The following is a 15586-nucleotide window of genomic DNA, read 5'->3' as shown; positions in this document are numbered from 1 at the left end:
TAATTTAGAAAAAAAATAATTTATACATGTATAAATAAGACATCCATCAACTGTACAGTAACGGAAAAAGTCAACAGTTGCTTTAAAAGGATATTCAAACGGCTCTTACTCAGTGACTATTCTGCAAAAAGTCTGGACTAAAAATCTCTGGTATGTCTGTATTGTCTGGTTACATCTAAAGACAAAAGTGTTGAAAGCTACACTCCAAAGCAGAGGGAAGAGGCTGCAACAATTTGGAGTGTTATTTGTGTCCTTGTAGTTTCCATACAATAAATTTTACAAATTGGAGTACTAGTGTATGCTTTAGGAAAGTGACAGTGTCTTGAAGGCAGTCATGGTGTTGCACTAGTTTGAACACACACAGCTTGACAGAAATAGTTCTGTGAAAAATGAAAAAAAAGAGAGCCTAGGAGACAAGGTAAAATTCTGCCTTACTCTCACACCACCTGCATAAAGTGGGTGTGATTGTCGAATTGTCTGTGGCTGCATGTAGCTCTTCCGTCAGAAGGGTTAGGAGGGTGTTCAGAGGCTGTTAGGTGGTTTAACAAGTACTGGTGAGGCTTATTGAGGCCTGTGGCACGATGTTGTGATAGCGCCACAGAATCTTCTAGGTAGGAGGTCGCAGTGTCTGAACGAATCAACGAAGGGGTGTGACTTTGACATATAGGACACCATTGTTTGCCTCCTGTTTCCAACCACCACTCAACCTTGTTCTTTTTTAATCATGGCACAACCTTTATCTAACCTCAACTGAGTAAGATTTGTACCTAAAACGAACCAAACCTTAACCATAGTGGTAGAAAATCCAAACAGTCATATGAATATTTTTCAGTTTTTCAGCACTGAAGGACAAACTCTGTCATCGTGAGTGGGGTGTAGGATCAGAAAATGAGCTAATTTTGGAAGGCACTGACAAAGAACACATTTCTCTACCAAGTTTCAAGGACCTAATGAGATGCTTTATGTTGGTTTTTCTCTTTCACAATTTTCTAGTAGTTCAGTGACAAACCATCTTTAGCAAACTACCAGCAGTGAGTGTCTCACTCTCATGTTTTATAAGAAAAAGACAAGCAGATGCATAACTAAAATTAACGAGTTGAGGTGTTTTTCTCTAATGGACTCCATATGTCGATGGCTCCTACAACAGACTCATGTAAGAAATTTATGTTTGTTGAAATCAAAGTCAGGGTCATCCATAACTACCTTTATTAACCCACTGTGACACTTATGTTACTGTGAACTGCTTCTCTCTCTTTTTCTCCTTTACATTTAAACCTCATCTGACCTTCCTTTTGTCCTCTATAAGTATTTTGTCCCTTTTTTCCCCTCTGTTTTTCACCCTCTCTTTGTTTTTCTGTCTGTCTTTCACCCTCCCTCTGTTTTCTCTCCTCCTCCCTTCCTACTCTGTATCTCTCTCTGTCAGTTTTTGTTTACAAACCCTTTCATCTGGATATTACTTTATATGTAAAACCCTTCTATTTGAATGGAGTTTTATTTAAAACCCTGTCATTTAAATGGCTCTTTAAAAGACAGACGAATGAAAAGTCAACAAGGACCCTTTTTCCTGACAGGACTCACACACACACACGCACACACACACCCGCACACACACCCACACACACACATGCTCACACACCGCCTGCCTGTCTACATGCATCCAAGTCTATTATTATGCTAATGAGTCTCCAGTCTCCACATGTCCCCACAGCCTCTGTGCGCACACACACAGACACACACACACACACAGATATATTTTGCTGAGCTCAGCAGTATAGCTGCACTCACAGGCTAGCAGGAAAAATAACGAGGAGTGGACAATTTCACCATCATTGAAATAGTCCTGATAGAAATGGCATTACCTGGTGTGTCATCAATCGGCACAGAAAGACAGTCAATGAGAGAATCACACTCAACCCCCACTGACAAATATCCTTCCTTAGTTGTTGCTTTTTCTGTATTTGTCTCTCTCTGCAGCCAAGAAACTAAATATATCATAAAATGAGCTGAAAATGTCTTAATTAGAGTCTATGTGTAGGCTATAATTGTTCACACCAAATATTGACACCTTTTAGCTCTGGTGAGTCCACCAACTCCTGCGAAAAACATGCTTTAAATTGGTAGATGTTCTACCAGTCACTTGTTCACTTCTGCTTTCCATCTTTTCCAATAAGTTCCCCGAGTTAAATGACAAAATATGTTGTTTGTCTCTTTCCTCTAGAATGACACAAAGGAGCATTTTCTGAGCAGGCAACATTTTTCTGTTGAAATGTTGAGTATTGAAAAATAATTCCTTTTACTGGCACTATAGTTAAGTTTGGTTGGGTTTACTCTAGGCACAAAATTGACTTGTTAGATTTAGGGAACCATTGTAGTTTTGGTTAAAATTAGTACTTTTTGAGGTTAGGTGAACTTCATCATCATGGTCATAAAAATAAACTCATGATTAAGGTAAGGGGGTGAGTGTGCCCATCCTTTAAAAACAACACTGACTGTTGGGAAATGAACAGCGGTTTTGCATGTTAAGGTTTAGTATCTGATGGTTTGTTGATCCATCCATCCACCAAAACCTGGCTATAAAGACTTTGCCTCTTGTGGTTTTTGTCATATATACTATGTCTGCTTTGTCACTTGAACATAAATGTGTTGTTTCAGGGCACTTGCTGTAACGACCGATGTTGTTATTAATCATGGGAGGGCAGTCTCATCTCCCCCTGCTGTGCAGGTAGCATACAACACTTTGTTGGAGCGTGTTTGCTAGAGAAGGCTGCTAGCTGCGTCATAGGAGGTTTAATGAAAACACGAAATTTGACTATACAGAATATCATTTATATGTGGGCCGGAAAAAAAAAAAAGTCAAAAAACACCAAAAAGGGGATGACAGCTGCATAAGGATGCATTCTCAGTGGGTTCAGCACTGTAAACAATTCATTTACAAGGCAAAAACAGGGCTTGAAATAGGGCAGGTTTAACTACAAATCAAAGTTTGAAAATTCTCTTTACTTTTGGAGCTTTTTTAGAGCACCAGACTACTTGTTCAGACACATACGGTTAGCCCCCGTATCTATTATACAGTCCTTGAGAGTGAACAGGAAACCCCTTCGATACAGTGCATCAACACATAAATAAAGCAGGAATGGTAAGTGATAACAACCAACATTGCAGACAGACTGATGAGTTTAAAAGCAATGCTCTGCAATGCACTTCGCTACACATGCACATACACAAACATATACGTTTAAAAAAACACACACTGGCACGCACACAGACGTACTCTCTCTGTCTCTCTCAAACTTTTATCAATGAACTATAAAAATAGCTTAACTCCAAGGACCTCACTGAATAGATCTTACATAAATGCACACGTCACTGAATTACATCACACCCCATCATCCTGCCCGCCCATATGTCTATGAATGGGGGTAGGGCTTTGCATAAGTGTGTATGTGTGTGTGTTGCTGTCTACTAGCTGGAGGGAGAAGTCTGTTTGTATGAGTGTGTAAACACCAAAACAGTGCATCATCACTCGTCCAATGTCCCTTTCCACTGACACATAAACACACGAATGAACACTGTGTGCAGCAAAGTCCTCTGAATCTCTGACATTGTCTCTCCCTCTGCTTCTCTGGCTCTGTGAGAGACCATTCAGCAAAAACACCTTCACCTCAGCGACATTAACTTAACTCATTGGCTAATGCTGAGTATGGATTCATACACAGAGGATGTGATTGGCCCAGGAGGAGCACTGATTTGCATAAAGGAAACTCAATTGGTCAACTGCAGTGTAAAAGCATTGACCTGTGCTCAGTGCCACAAGAAGTTGGTTTTCAGTGGTTGGTTTGATGGTTCTCAGTCCCTCAGAAAGGCTAGAATCATTAGGTGGGTTGGTGAGGGGTCTTTTCCCCCTAAAGCAACAGTTAGTGCTATATTTTTGCTTTCACAGCGATAATCATGATACAAACTGGCTGTTCTGCAACTTTCCACTTAATGAACCTGTCATGTGACTGTGAAGCTTGTATGTCATTATGAACATGGGTCAGAAAGGGAGCCAGATGGAGTTGTGCTTTGAAAAACGTTGCATCCTTACATCACTATTTTCATCAATTCATTTACTTTGTCTTTACTCAGTGATAGGCTTATAGTGTACATATAGATGTCAATGAAATGAGTGTGTGGATTTGTCTCTGTTTTGATGAAGCTATGGGGATCTGAACTAATGAAATGACATTTGAACGCAAACCAACCAAGCAAACAAACAACACTTTGATTCCTTTATGTTTTTTTGACTGATAACTTTTTTGGTTGATATTTTCTCCATAGTTGTATCTAATCTACACTTCCCCCCCCTCTTTACAGGGTTCCACAAATGGTCTCTGATTCCGTTTGTGAACCCAAGCAACTAAGTGTACCTTTTCATTTCACTGTCATAAAAATCAGAGTGAGCGAGCACTTAAAACGACAGTCATTAAATCCCTCCCCGGCCATCACAACACGCCGCGGCTGGTCCCACAAGACAAGATGCTCTTTTTTTTTTTCTTCTTCTTCTTCTGACGAATAAAATTAAGCACTTTCATCTCTCTCTCTCTCTCTCTCTCTCTCTCTCTCTCTCTCTCGGCCTATAAAGCCGCAACAGCTGATGCCGTGCAGCAGAGAGAGCCGCAGCTCCGCACACGCCGAGGAGAGAAGAAGAAGAGAGAGAGACAGAGAAGGAGAGAAAGAGTGAAAGAGAGAGTTAGCAACGGGGAGATGAGCTGCTCTGATCTTCCAACTGCAGTTTAAAAAAAATAATAATAATAATTTTGAGCAATATTTATAAGGAACTGTGATTTCGACTGAGTTTGCGTCTTAAAAGAAGCTGGGGTGTCGCTGTGAACGTCTTTTTGAAGCCCTTTAACCTTCGTCTCTGTTTGACCGTTAGCCGACCGCTACCAACTCACTCACAGCGTCTTTCCGCTTGTTGTTGTGAAGGCAGCGGTTCACCCGGGGGTTTGTTGTCGACACCAAATCCGGACCGAGTTGACTCACCTGCATGGGAATTTCTACCGGTGTCCGCTTCGCTCCGCCTTCAGCCACGTTTGGACCGTGTGGGCAGCGTTGAAGCGGTCGCTTCCCTCTCTCTGTCTCTCTTTTTTTTGCCTTTGGTGCTGAACGGAACAGCGGCGGTTTTTTGGCGGTTGGAGTCTCACGAGGAGGGGAGCTGTCCGGTGCTGAAGACCAACGGTTTCGAACAGGAAAAAAAAAAAACGGTCGTTTTTCCTTTTGAAAAATAGAAAAAAACAAACAAATAAACAAACAAAACAAAAAGAAGGTTGTTTTTTTTTTAGTTTTTTTTTTTTTTTTTTTTTTTTTTTTTACTGGATTTTCCACCTTCAGCGTTGCCAGGACAATAGCCATACAGGAACTGGTTTATTTTACTTTTGATTTTCGACCTTTTAGAGCTCCACAGGTCTTCCAGCGGCGTGTTATTGGAATGAAACCGGACTTTTTTTTTCACCCTAGCATCCAACAATCACACACAAACGTAACCTGTGTTTGACAAATATTAGCAAAACTAGAAATTAGGTATGCTAAAAATACAGATGCACTTGAGGAGCGCTTGGGTAGTTCAGGGGCTGTCTGATGGAAGGAAGCAAACGCACCTGTAGTAGCTGAAACAGGGGAGCACATTTTAGTTCAGTCAGGGGCCATTAAGTGTTTCATATAGGTTTAGGTCAAGTTTGAAGCGGGTTGGTAAAGAAAGAGAAGGCGTGTGTGTTTATTGTATGAGTGGAGGAGCAGCTACTGTCCCATCATGCCTCGGTCCTTCCTGGTGAAGAAAGTCAAACTGGACGATTTCTCGGCTGCAGAGCTGGAGAGCTCATATGGTCACAGCCGAAGAGAGGAGCTCAGTCTGCGATTTCACCATCATGACAAAGGTTAGTGACCCCCCCCCCCCCCCAAAAAAAAACAAAAAAAACACACACACACACACACACTGTACATACATCTCCATCTTTTTATCCCCAGATTTGAAGCAGAGGGAGGGGGAAAGGAATTACAGGGTCAAACCTTCAGTCACAACCCAAAAATATACCAACTGCAAGCTTTGAAATTATTTTTAATGATTTTTTTTTTTTTTAGTTCTTGCAAATGTTGTTTCCATGAACCTGTGGCTTTAAAGTGGAGAAACAGATCAGACAGGAAATGAGAAAATATTCACTTTTAGCAGCCGCCGGTACTAAGAATGTCCCACTTTCTCAGGTCTATAAAAGACCCAGACATTGTTAAGTAATATAATGTGATAAATGTGTGATAGTTATTGGCCATTTCCACAGGCAGGTCAGCAGTCGAGGCAGAAGACAGGGGTCTTTCTCAAAGGTACCTCATCAGGGTGGATTCTTGATGACTCAGTGGTTAAACAAACCAAATCTAAATGTGAATGTACCCTACTGTGAATACTCCTGCGAAATGTTTTTGATTTGCAGATTAAGACATCCTGACACATTGACATGCAACACTTGAACGTTGTGTATGACACTGGCGTGATTCCAACATGAGAAACTATTTATAAAACAGCAGATAAAACACCATTAGTCTTTCGCTTTAATGGTAACATGTCACATTTTGGTTTTCCCACACTCATCCTGAAATTAATTTTGATGCCACATACTTCTGATCATTTGTCATTTTAGCTTTATCATGCTATTTAGAGAAACAGTATACAGTGAACACATATTCAACTCAGCATGGTTTCTGACATTAACAATTGAATTAGGAAAAAAAAAAATGTTTTTTTCTCAGAAAACAGCTGATGAGCAACAGGGAGCCAGAGAGCTAATATCATTATGCTGCTGATATGTCACCAGGGCATATACAATGGGATTTTCTGTTATTCTTTTGCCCAGCAGCTGTGAGTCTCTCATCAAGAGTTCGACAATATTGCCCTGCTACAGTGACTATAAATGGTTCCCACGCACCATATAATCCTGGATGCTCAGCCAAAATACAATACAGTCAGTAAGAATGGACAATATTGGGTCAAACGTTCAGTATTTTCAAGCACTGATGAAATTCTTTCCTAGAGTTTCTGAACACTGGAGGATATTCTCATATTTACTATTAAAAGCTGTTGTTTCTTGTTCTGGTGGTATTACAAGGGAAATTAATCTGAAGGCTACAACAACAGGAGATTTGTGGGCTCAGAGTTTAGGACCAACAAAGATAGCAGCCTTTCTTTATGTTAAAGCAGAATTTATATTTAAAATTCAACACTTAGATCAAACGTCTATGTGCTGTGTGACAGGGGTTACTTGTAGTCACAAACCCACAGAGAAGATTGCCAAAATGTGCAGTTTTAGGAAGCCTTTTAGCCTCATCAAGCTCATTGTTTTGGTTGTATAGCACATTTGCAGATTGGGTGAATCTCAGTGTTTTCATGAACTCTGTTTCCAGGAGCAAGCCGCTGTTTTATTAACTCTAATAAACAAGACAGGGCAGTTAGTGGAGACCAAAACATCACCAAATGAGGAGTATTGGAATATTGAAATTGTTGTTGGGTGGCCAAAAACACATCTACAGCAGGTGATTTATGCTGCTCCTTATGTGAAGGATGTTTGAATAGGCAATTGTCTGCTAACATATTAGCCATAACAGTTCATTTGCTTAGGCTGTGCGTCTGTCAACTTGCTTCTGTCCTCTAGTGGCCCAAAAATGGCTGAATGCAGCTTCAAAGAGCTAAAGGAAAAACTGCGGCTGTCAGTGCACAGTGAGAAGTGTGTTTCAGTGTTAGTGCAGCCTGGTGGTTTTCACATTGTACCAAGGTCAAATGTGAGAGGAAGAGATCCCAGGTGTTCTGATGACTGAGTGAACAGAGAAACACGCAGCACAGCAGCAGCAGTGCAGCAGCAGTGCAGCAGCAGTGCAGCAAGCATGTAATGACTGAGACTGCTATCCCTTGTTATAAATATAACAAGAGTTCGACTGAAGCAACTGCAGCTTGTTGCTCACACACAAACACACACACACACACACACACACACACAAATGTATGTGAACATACACGCTGCTGTGTTTCTGTCAGCTCGGCACATTTCCCAGGCAGCTTGCACAGCTGAGTGCACAGCATTACACACACACACACACACACACACACACACACACACAGGAAGCAGTCAGTGACCTACAAGTGTCCAAAGCACACAAGTGTGTGTCAGTTACTGCTGGTTTGGATCAAAAATTAAATTGTAGCTTGCAGCTTTTCTCTCTCTCTGTGTCTGTCCCTCATTTTCTCTCTGTTTTTCTTTCTGTTTCTAATTCTCTGTATTTCAAAGACACATAAAAGAGGGATGGCTTTGGTTTGGCAGATTATTTTAATCTTTAATAAGCATTTAGAACAGCGATCAGCTCTAATGTTGTTAAAGTACTTTGAACAAGAGAGAGAGTTGACACAGCGAGACGGGGATGGAGACAGTTGGAGGGAGACATAAACAAACAGAGACAGTACGCAGATGCTGAGACGCACAGCAATTACAGTTCACAACAATGAGGATAGCAAGGAATGGTCATGTTTAATTGGCAGGGATCATAAAAAGAAAGTCTGTGAGAGAAACCAGTGATACACACTGTTTTTATACCGTAACATTTTCCATCCTTAAACAATGGATGGAGTTTATTTTTATTTCTGTGTTACTGCTGCTCAGCCACATATGCACAACTCTGTCTGGTTCTTGGTACCTTTGCAGCAGAGTAAACAAGTACAACTATTGAAAAGGTGAAAGGATACAGACTAAGTAAAGGAAGGGAATTGTGGAATTGTAGAGGGTATACATTAGTCAAGAGCCTTATGCTTTGGTAACTATTGTGGGAAGACTGAATACGTTATAGATTGTACCTACCAGGCCTAGAGGATGAATCCAGTGATTCTGGTGAGTTTACATATTCATGTATCCTAAAGGATCTGCCACCTTCATTTTGGACACTCCAACATTACATTTTTGCCCAACAGAATTTTCATCTTTAGTCTTTTCATACAACAAATGCCCTAAATATGATGGGATGTCGTAAACACTGCAGTGACACCATGGAGAATAGTCTAACTGAACTGCATTGAAACCAGATATCCTAGATGTGTTTATTTTTCTAGAAAATATACCAAATAAATATTAAGATGTCAGTCCCTTTTACAGTTCATGGAACCTTTTGTGTTCATTTTCCCACATGTTTGTGCAGCAATTTTAGAGCAGCAAGAACAAAGGTGAGTGAGAGTGAGAAATAGCAACATGTACCAGGACCTGGTCACCCCTTTAAATGTCTATACTACAGCTGGGAAACATCTGTGAAAGTAAAGTGCATAACACCTGCTGTGAAAGTTCCCTTAAGCAAGGCTGTGACTGTTCCAGTGGAGTTCAGTGTCCACCGGTTACAAGTCCATTGTTCAGCAAGACTAGAGCTTGGTCATCTTTTAGTTTACTCATGCTCTATAAAACAACACACACATGTTCAGGCACACACACAAACAAACATAGTACTTTGTTCCAGAGTGCAATGATTGAACATTCATGATTCACGATTTTCTCTCTGTCTCTCTACCTCTCTCCGACCTCCCCTCTCTTGCCTCACTCCTCCATTTTCTGTCTTCAACTACATCATGCTACATCTTAATTTAATTCAAAACGTTAAATTAGCACGAGAGCTGTAAACAGCTCTGCCAAACCACCTAACCACAACCACCATATTGGGTGTAACATCACTCTGTCTCTATATTACGTCTCCTCTTTCTTTCTTTCTTTCTTTCTTTCTTTCTTTCTTTCTTTCTTTCTTTCTTTCTTTCTTTCTTTCTTTCTTTCTCTTTCTTTCTTTCTTTCTTTCTTTCTTCCTTTCTTTCTTTCTTTCTTTTTCTTTCTTTCTTTCTTCTTGCCTCACTGTGCCTCTCCTTTCTTCCCCCCTCTATCTCTGTCTCGTGTCCTCACCATATTATCGACCAACTTCTGAGCTTTTCTGAGAACTGCATCATGAAATTATATTACCAGCAATAGTATCTCCTCTGCTGCCTGTGTCTAAATGCTCACAGAGTGCTAATTGAAATGGAGAGCTATTGATCGGCATAGATCTACAGGAGTCATGGCTGTGGGGTATTAGCTACCAGTCTCTCCTTGTCTCTGTTAGACTCCAGCCTGTTGAGAGTAGAACCCAATAATAGAAATAATGAAGCAGTTGACATCGTAACATGGAAACAAATCAGATTTGTCAGGAGCTGTGCACAGATATGCAAATTGCTTAGGAATTTGTGAGTCTCAGGCAAATATACCCAGCGTTTAGCGCGAGACTGAGTCTGAAAGGTTACACAGTTAAATACAGGCCTAATCATGTCAGGGTGCCCTTGAGCAAAGCACTGGACTCCAGCCGCTGTAATGGAGATGCTGTGTGCACAACAGTTGAAGTTTTGACAGCTTCGAGGTGTGACTGTATGCAGTTGTAGACCTGTCAGGAAAGGTGCTGCTGATGAGCAGAAAGTGTGCTCACTGAACCCCTCCATGAAGAATAAAGATTTCCCACTCAGAGGGAAGTGTCTCCTCCTTGCTGGCAAAGACATAAAAGCACTTTACTACCACTATAAATACCACAACTCCTTCTCCTTCTTTATATTGCCTCCAAAAATGGCTGTGCCTTAGACACATCTCTCAGTAGGGTGTTCTTAAGAACAGACTTGTGTCTCATATGAATGCATTGTCAATGGGAAAGCAGAAGTTGGTCTTAAAGCATAATTTACATGTTGTCAATGTCTTGTTAATGTGATCCTGAGACACCAGGCTGTAATCAGTAATATTATCTAGAGACAATATGCAAAGCAGCGCTGTTAATAATGAATGAACTTGGGTGAATGAGTTTGATTTGTGGCCTGTGTTTTTACAAATATATGAATGATTCATTATATGATACAGTTATATTGATAGCAGTGGATAATATGGAGTCCCCGGGGTCCTGAGGACAATAGTAACATGTAGCCCTCATGTAGTTTCCTTCTTGCGATTCACTCCAACAGTTTGGTTAATGGTTTAGTCTGTGCCATTATTTTACATAATTACGTAATCACTTATATTGTCTTTAATTTTCTTTCTTATTTCCGATACTGTCATGATACAACTTACATATGAGTTGAAAGATTTTTGCCCTTGTACAATCAACACAATTATCACAATAAGTAAAGCACAACGCATCATGACTTCTTGTGTTATAAATGGTGCACACCATACTCAAAAACCCACAAATAAAAAAACCAAAAAAAAAAACAAAAACTAAACTAAAAGCAAAATATTTAGAGATCTGGAGTTAAGCAGTATCCGGTGTAGTAAAAGTGATAAGCATTATAATTATTCAGGAATAGTGGCACAGTTAAAAAGGGCAGCTCAAGGTTTTAGTTTTGAAGGCTTGTCAATATTTACACTCAAATGTCAAAGGAAGAAAAGAATGAAACCTTTTGAGGAGTGGATTTTCCCTTTCAGGTTTCTGTAGCTCTTTTGTAGTACTCGTGTAGCATTCCTGTAAAGATTTCCAAACCAATCAGTTTCTTATTTCCAATCAATTCCCCTTCCAAGGCCAAACGATTAACCTCTTCCTCTGTCTCTTCAGGCTACGTCAGTGATTATCTGAGTCCAAATCCGTATGATGACGTGGTTGGAAGCGACTCATCTGTCATCTCTAAAGTACCCTCCCCAAGCCACTCGTCAATCATCTATGGCCACATCAATGATACCTACAACGGTATCCATGGTGACATCCATGGTGATTCGGACCAGCCAGACAGCCCTCGGTCTGAGGTCTCGTCATCAGCTGGTGGATACATCAACGGGGATACAGCCGTGAGCGAGGGCTACACAGTGGATGCATTTTTCATCATGGACGGACGGTCACGGAGGAAAACCACACCAAACCCCAGAGGGACCACCCAGAGGCACACCTGCAGCGAATGCGGAAAAACCTACGCCACCTCCTCCAACCTGAGTCGGCACAAGCAGACGCACAGGAGCATAGACAGCAAGATGGCCAAGAAGTGCCCCACCTGTGGGAAAGTGTACGTCTCCATGCCTGCGATGGCCATGCACCTGCTGACCCACGACCTCAAGCACAAATGCGACGTGTGCGGGAAAGCATTCAGCCGACCGTGGCTGCTGCAGGGCCACATGCGCTCGCACACGGGTGAGAAGCCATTTGGATGCGCACACTGTGGGAAAGCATTTGCTGACCGGTCAAACCTACGCGCTCACATGCAGACGCACTCAGCCTTCAAACACTACAAGTGTAAACGCTGTAACAAGACGTTTGCACTCAAGAGTTACCTGAACAAACATTACGAGTCTGCATGCTTCAAGGGGGCTTTCTCCCCTCTGAGCTCACTGGGGGAATGATGGACTCAGAAAGGACAGCTGGGTTTATTTTATTTATTCAGATCAGATTTTACTGGAACTCACTCTCTGCTCTCTCTGCTCTCTCTCTCTCAAGTTGACCAGTATACCTGAGAGCAGTGTTTTTTCTGCAAGGATCATGAGGCAAACGACAAAAATAGTTTGAAGACACGTCCATTTTTATCAAGACCCTACCATTCCTTCCTTTGTCTCCTCTTTCCTTATCTGGAGTGAAAAGTTTTCGATGCCTGATTTAGATTGCCACCTGCTTCGATAATTTACGTCCCCTTCGTGGGCCTGTTTTGAGTATCTGTGAAGATAAATAAAGCACAGCACATCTAGCTCATCATTTTTGAAGATACCTAGATCTATTTATGTCCATATCTATCCTTGTAGTTCTTATTTTTTTTCAACCCATGGCGAAACAACACTGAAGCACAATTCCTCTATCTCTCTGTCATTCTGTGACAGGCATATCACAGGAGTTTAAAGCATGAATCACGTCTTTCATTTTCTTGCAAAGACATTCAATGAACTTATATTTTATGCTTTTTTAAAAACAAACATTCAAAATCTCAGGATACATCTAGTATCCTGCTTTAAGTGAAACTGACCTTGGACTGAACTTACAAGGGGATAAAGCATCAAAACAAAAAAGCACATAGTATTTGTTCTCTGCAAGTAAGCAAAAATACTTAACGTTCTTCACACTAGTGACATCCTACTTTATACAACTACACGGAACTGTGAGGAAAATACGACGTACACACCTGCCATAATATAGTAGATATGGCCTAGTACACCAGTGTAGTGGGAAAATGATGTTTTTTTGTGCTTTTTCTTAAACCAGTGTCATAATAATACTGTTTTCTTTTCTCAAAGGTTAATTTTGTCATTTGTGCTTTACTTGACAGTAAACAGTGGTAAGCAAGAGGGAATTAGAGAGGCGAACTGGACTTTCAGTTAAGGATCAGATGGCTGAAAACTCCCACTGAGCCACCAAGGTGTTCCTTGACAAACAGTGTTTTCTTATAAACTAAATCTTTCGTTATCAATTTTTACTTATTAATGTCACATGAGGATCCAGACATTAAAAATGTCCTGATTTTCCTCAAAAGGTCAAACCTTTCACAATTGTTGTAAAATAGCATTTTTGTTGCCAGTGGACCACACAGTATTCAGTTTTGAGGTTTATGTCTTTTTTATGTGTCTATTTATTGCCTAATTTATTTATTTATTTTTATGTTTTTGTATTAATTTGCACTTTGTTATAATTTTATTTGCCTTTGTTACAAATATGCCAAAGCATTTGACACTTTCTAATTACCGAATAACTTTTTACTTTTGTCCGCCACTTTAATTATAAAAAAAACTACTGCATGCAAAAAAATAATAGCCTAATAATGGAATCTATGCCAATTTTCTGAATCTTTGGGATATTTTGCCAAACCTCTTAGACAACAGGCAAATTAAGCAAATTTCTGTCTTGGGCAATATTTCATTCATATCCGATAGAGCAATAATGCATGATATTTTTTGAAGAAACGTGAGTCATAACTGCTTGTAACATCTTGATTTTTTCAAGTACCACTATTCTATGTACTTATGAGAAATAAGATTTCAGGGAGTTAGTAAACCAAGTTAGTGTTAAATATGGAGGGTTGGGTTAAGAGCCCTACATTTACAGAAACTGTGACACTGTTGTGATTCTTTGAGGCTTTCTCCAGTGACTTTTTGTTTGGAGAGAGCAGTGAGTCAGTTTTCCAGTTTTCAAACTTCTGTTTCACTATGTAATATTATCCAAAACGATTTGCCTCCTAGTTATAGTTCTATCTTGGCATCATTAGCTTATTGACAATTATGTCTGTGCAAGCATCAGGAGCTGTTGGATCTACAGTCTTCCAGGGATTCACACAGATGGCACAACTCCTCTAGATGGAGGGCTCTGGGTTGGGTCGGGACGGGTCCTTTTGGTTTATGCACTGCCTGCCTCGTATTATTATTCTAAAATATTGTAGAAAGTAGAAGGTACTACTGTAGGCCTCTGGTGCTGAAACATGGATGAAAACAAAAACCAAGAACTGGAATGATTGAAAGTTTTGGTACTTAATATGTTCCTGGTTTTATTTGTTGAACAAGTGAAACAGCTTTTTAACAGCTGTGGTTTTGAATGTGGGTCTATTTCATTCTCAGTAGTCCTTGAAAGTCCTTGAGCAGGTCTCTTCTTGTCCCCTGTGAGTTTTTAATCGGTGATGAAGGAGAAATTTCCTCCTATGAGTTGGTCGGAATCAGTGAGCAACCTTCTTTTCTGTCTGGATAAGGATCCGTTTTGCTCCTTGGCTATATATGAGAGGTGAATTTACAAACTCCCTGTGAGGACTCCAGAGCCAATAATATCCATTAAACCTCCTGCACAATTTGAGTTGTTTTTCTTTCCATCATCTCTTGCTGTCAGGTTGTTGTGGTGATCCCCAATGCAATTATAAGGATTGTTGAGAAAGAAGAGGCATTTGGTCAATATTTCAGCACCAGAGTGCATTGACAAACACTTAGATTCTACTATGAACTACTGTAGCCTAATATAGCCACAAGCTAGTTTACCTATTCTTATATAAAAGCACTTCCTATTACGAATTATATCTTACAACTTTTTTTTTCAAATATAGTAGCACAATGAAAGAGTTAGATTCAGGTAGACAATGCCTTGTATGTAGAAATAACAACCTTTTTCTCTTTTTTCTACTATGACGAATCAAAGGTAAAAACAACATCAAAACAACAAAGATGCTTGTATAACACATGGTGTGTTGTTTGAGAATAACACATGAGAATATAGGTAAAAATGACACATGGTGTAAATCAACAACTTCAATACACTCTGTGTCATTTTTTAAAATACTTGTACGAGTATCTTCACCACACCTTTTTTAGAGTGAATGAAAACTCTTTTTGCGGCAAGAGGCCTTGTAAATAAGCACTGATGTGACTTTGGAGTCCAATTATTTCTATAGATCTGTATAGAGTGACAGTGATGATGATGATAATGATGATGATGATGATGATGATGATGATGATGATGATGATGAATTTTTCTCGAGCTTCCTGCTTTGTTTTGAGTTCTTCCTCTGAGGATTTTTGAAACAATGTAAAGCACAAAGACAACACTGGGCATTTTGTTTCACTTCCTGAATAAAAACTAGTTTAAAGAA

General features: G+C 40.1%; 1 protein-coding gene and 1 long non-coding RNA gene across 2 annotated transcripts in view; one reads left to right on the top strand and one right to left on the bottom strand.

Moving 5' to 3' along the window:
• Window positions 1-5162, bottom strand: part of LOC139634310 (uncharacterized) — a 20243-nt gene extending 15081 nt beyond the window's left edge. Inside the window, exon 1 of the long non-coding RNA XR_011693942.1 lies at window positions 5023-5162. This is a non-coding gene — a long non-coding RNA (uncharacterized lncRNA). The remainder of the gene's footprint in view (window positions 1-5022) is intronic.
• On the top strand, window positions 2096-15586 carry LOC139634309 (transcriptional repressor scratch 1-like). Its single transcript, XM_071500684.1, has 2 exons — window positions 2096-5912; window positions 11605-15586. Exons 1-2 carry the CDS (start codon window positions 5789-5791, stop codon window positions 12378-12380), a joined length of 900 nt encoding a protein of 299 aa, XP_071356785.1. The 5' UTR covers window positions 2096-5788; the 3' UTR covers window positions 12381-15586.

Source organism: Trachinotus anak, unplaced genomic scaffold (genome assembly GCF_046630095.1).
Source record: "Trachinotus anak isolate AG129_WGS33_773 ecotype Australia unplaced genomic scaffold, CSIRO_AGI_Tana_v1 ptg000016l, whole genome shotgun sequence".
Taxonomy (NCBI): Eukaryota; Metazoa; Chordata; class Actinopteri; order Carangiformes; family Carangidae; genus Trachinotus; species Trachinotus anak.
The sequence above is the reverse complement of the archived record's forward strand: the minus strand, read 5'-3'. Positions and strand labels throughout refer to the sequence as shown.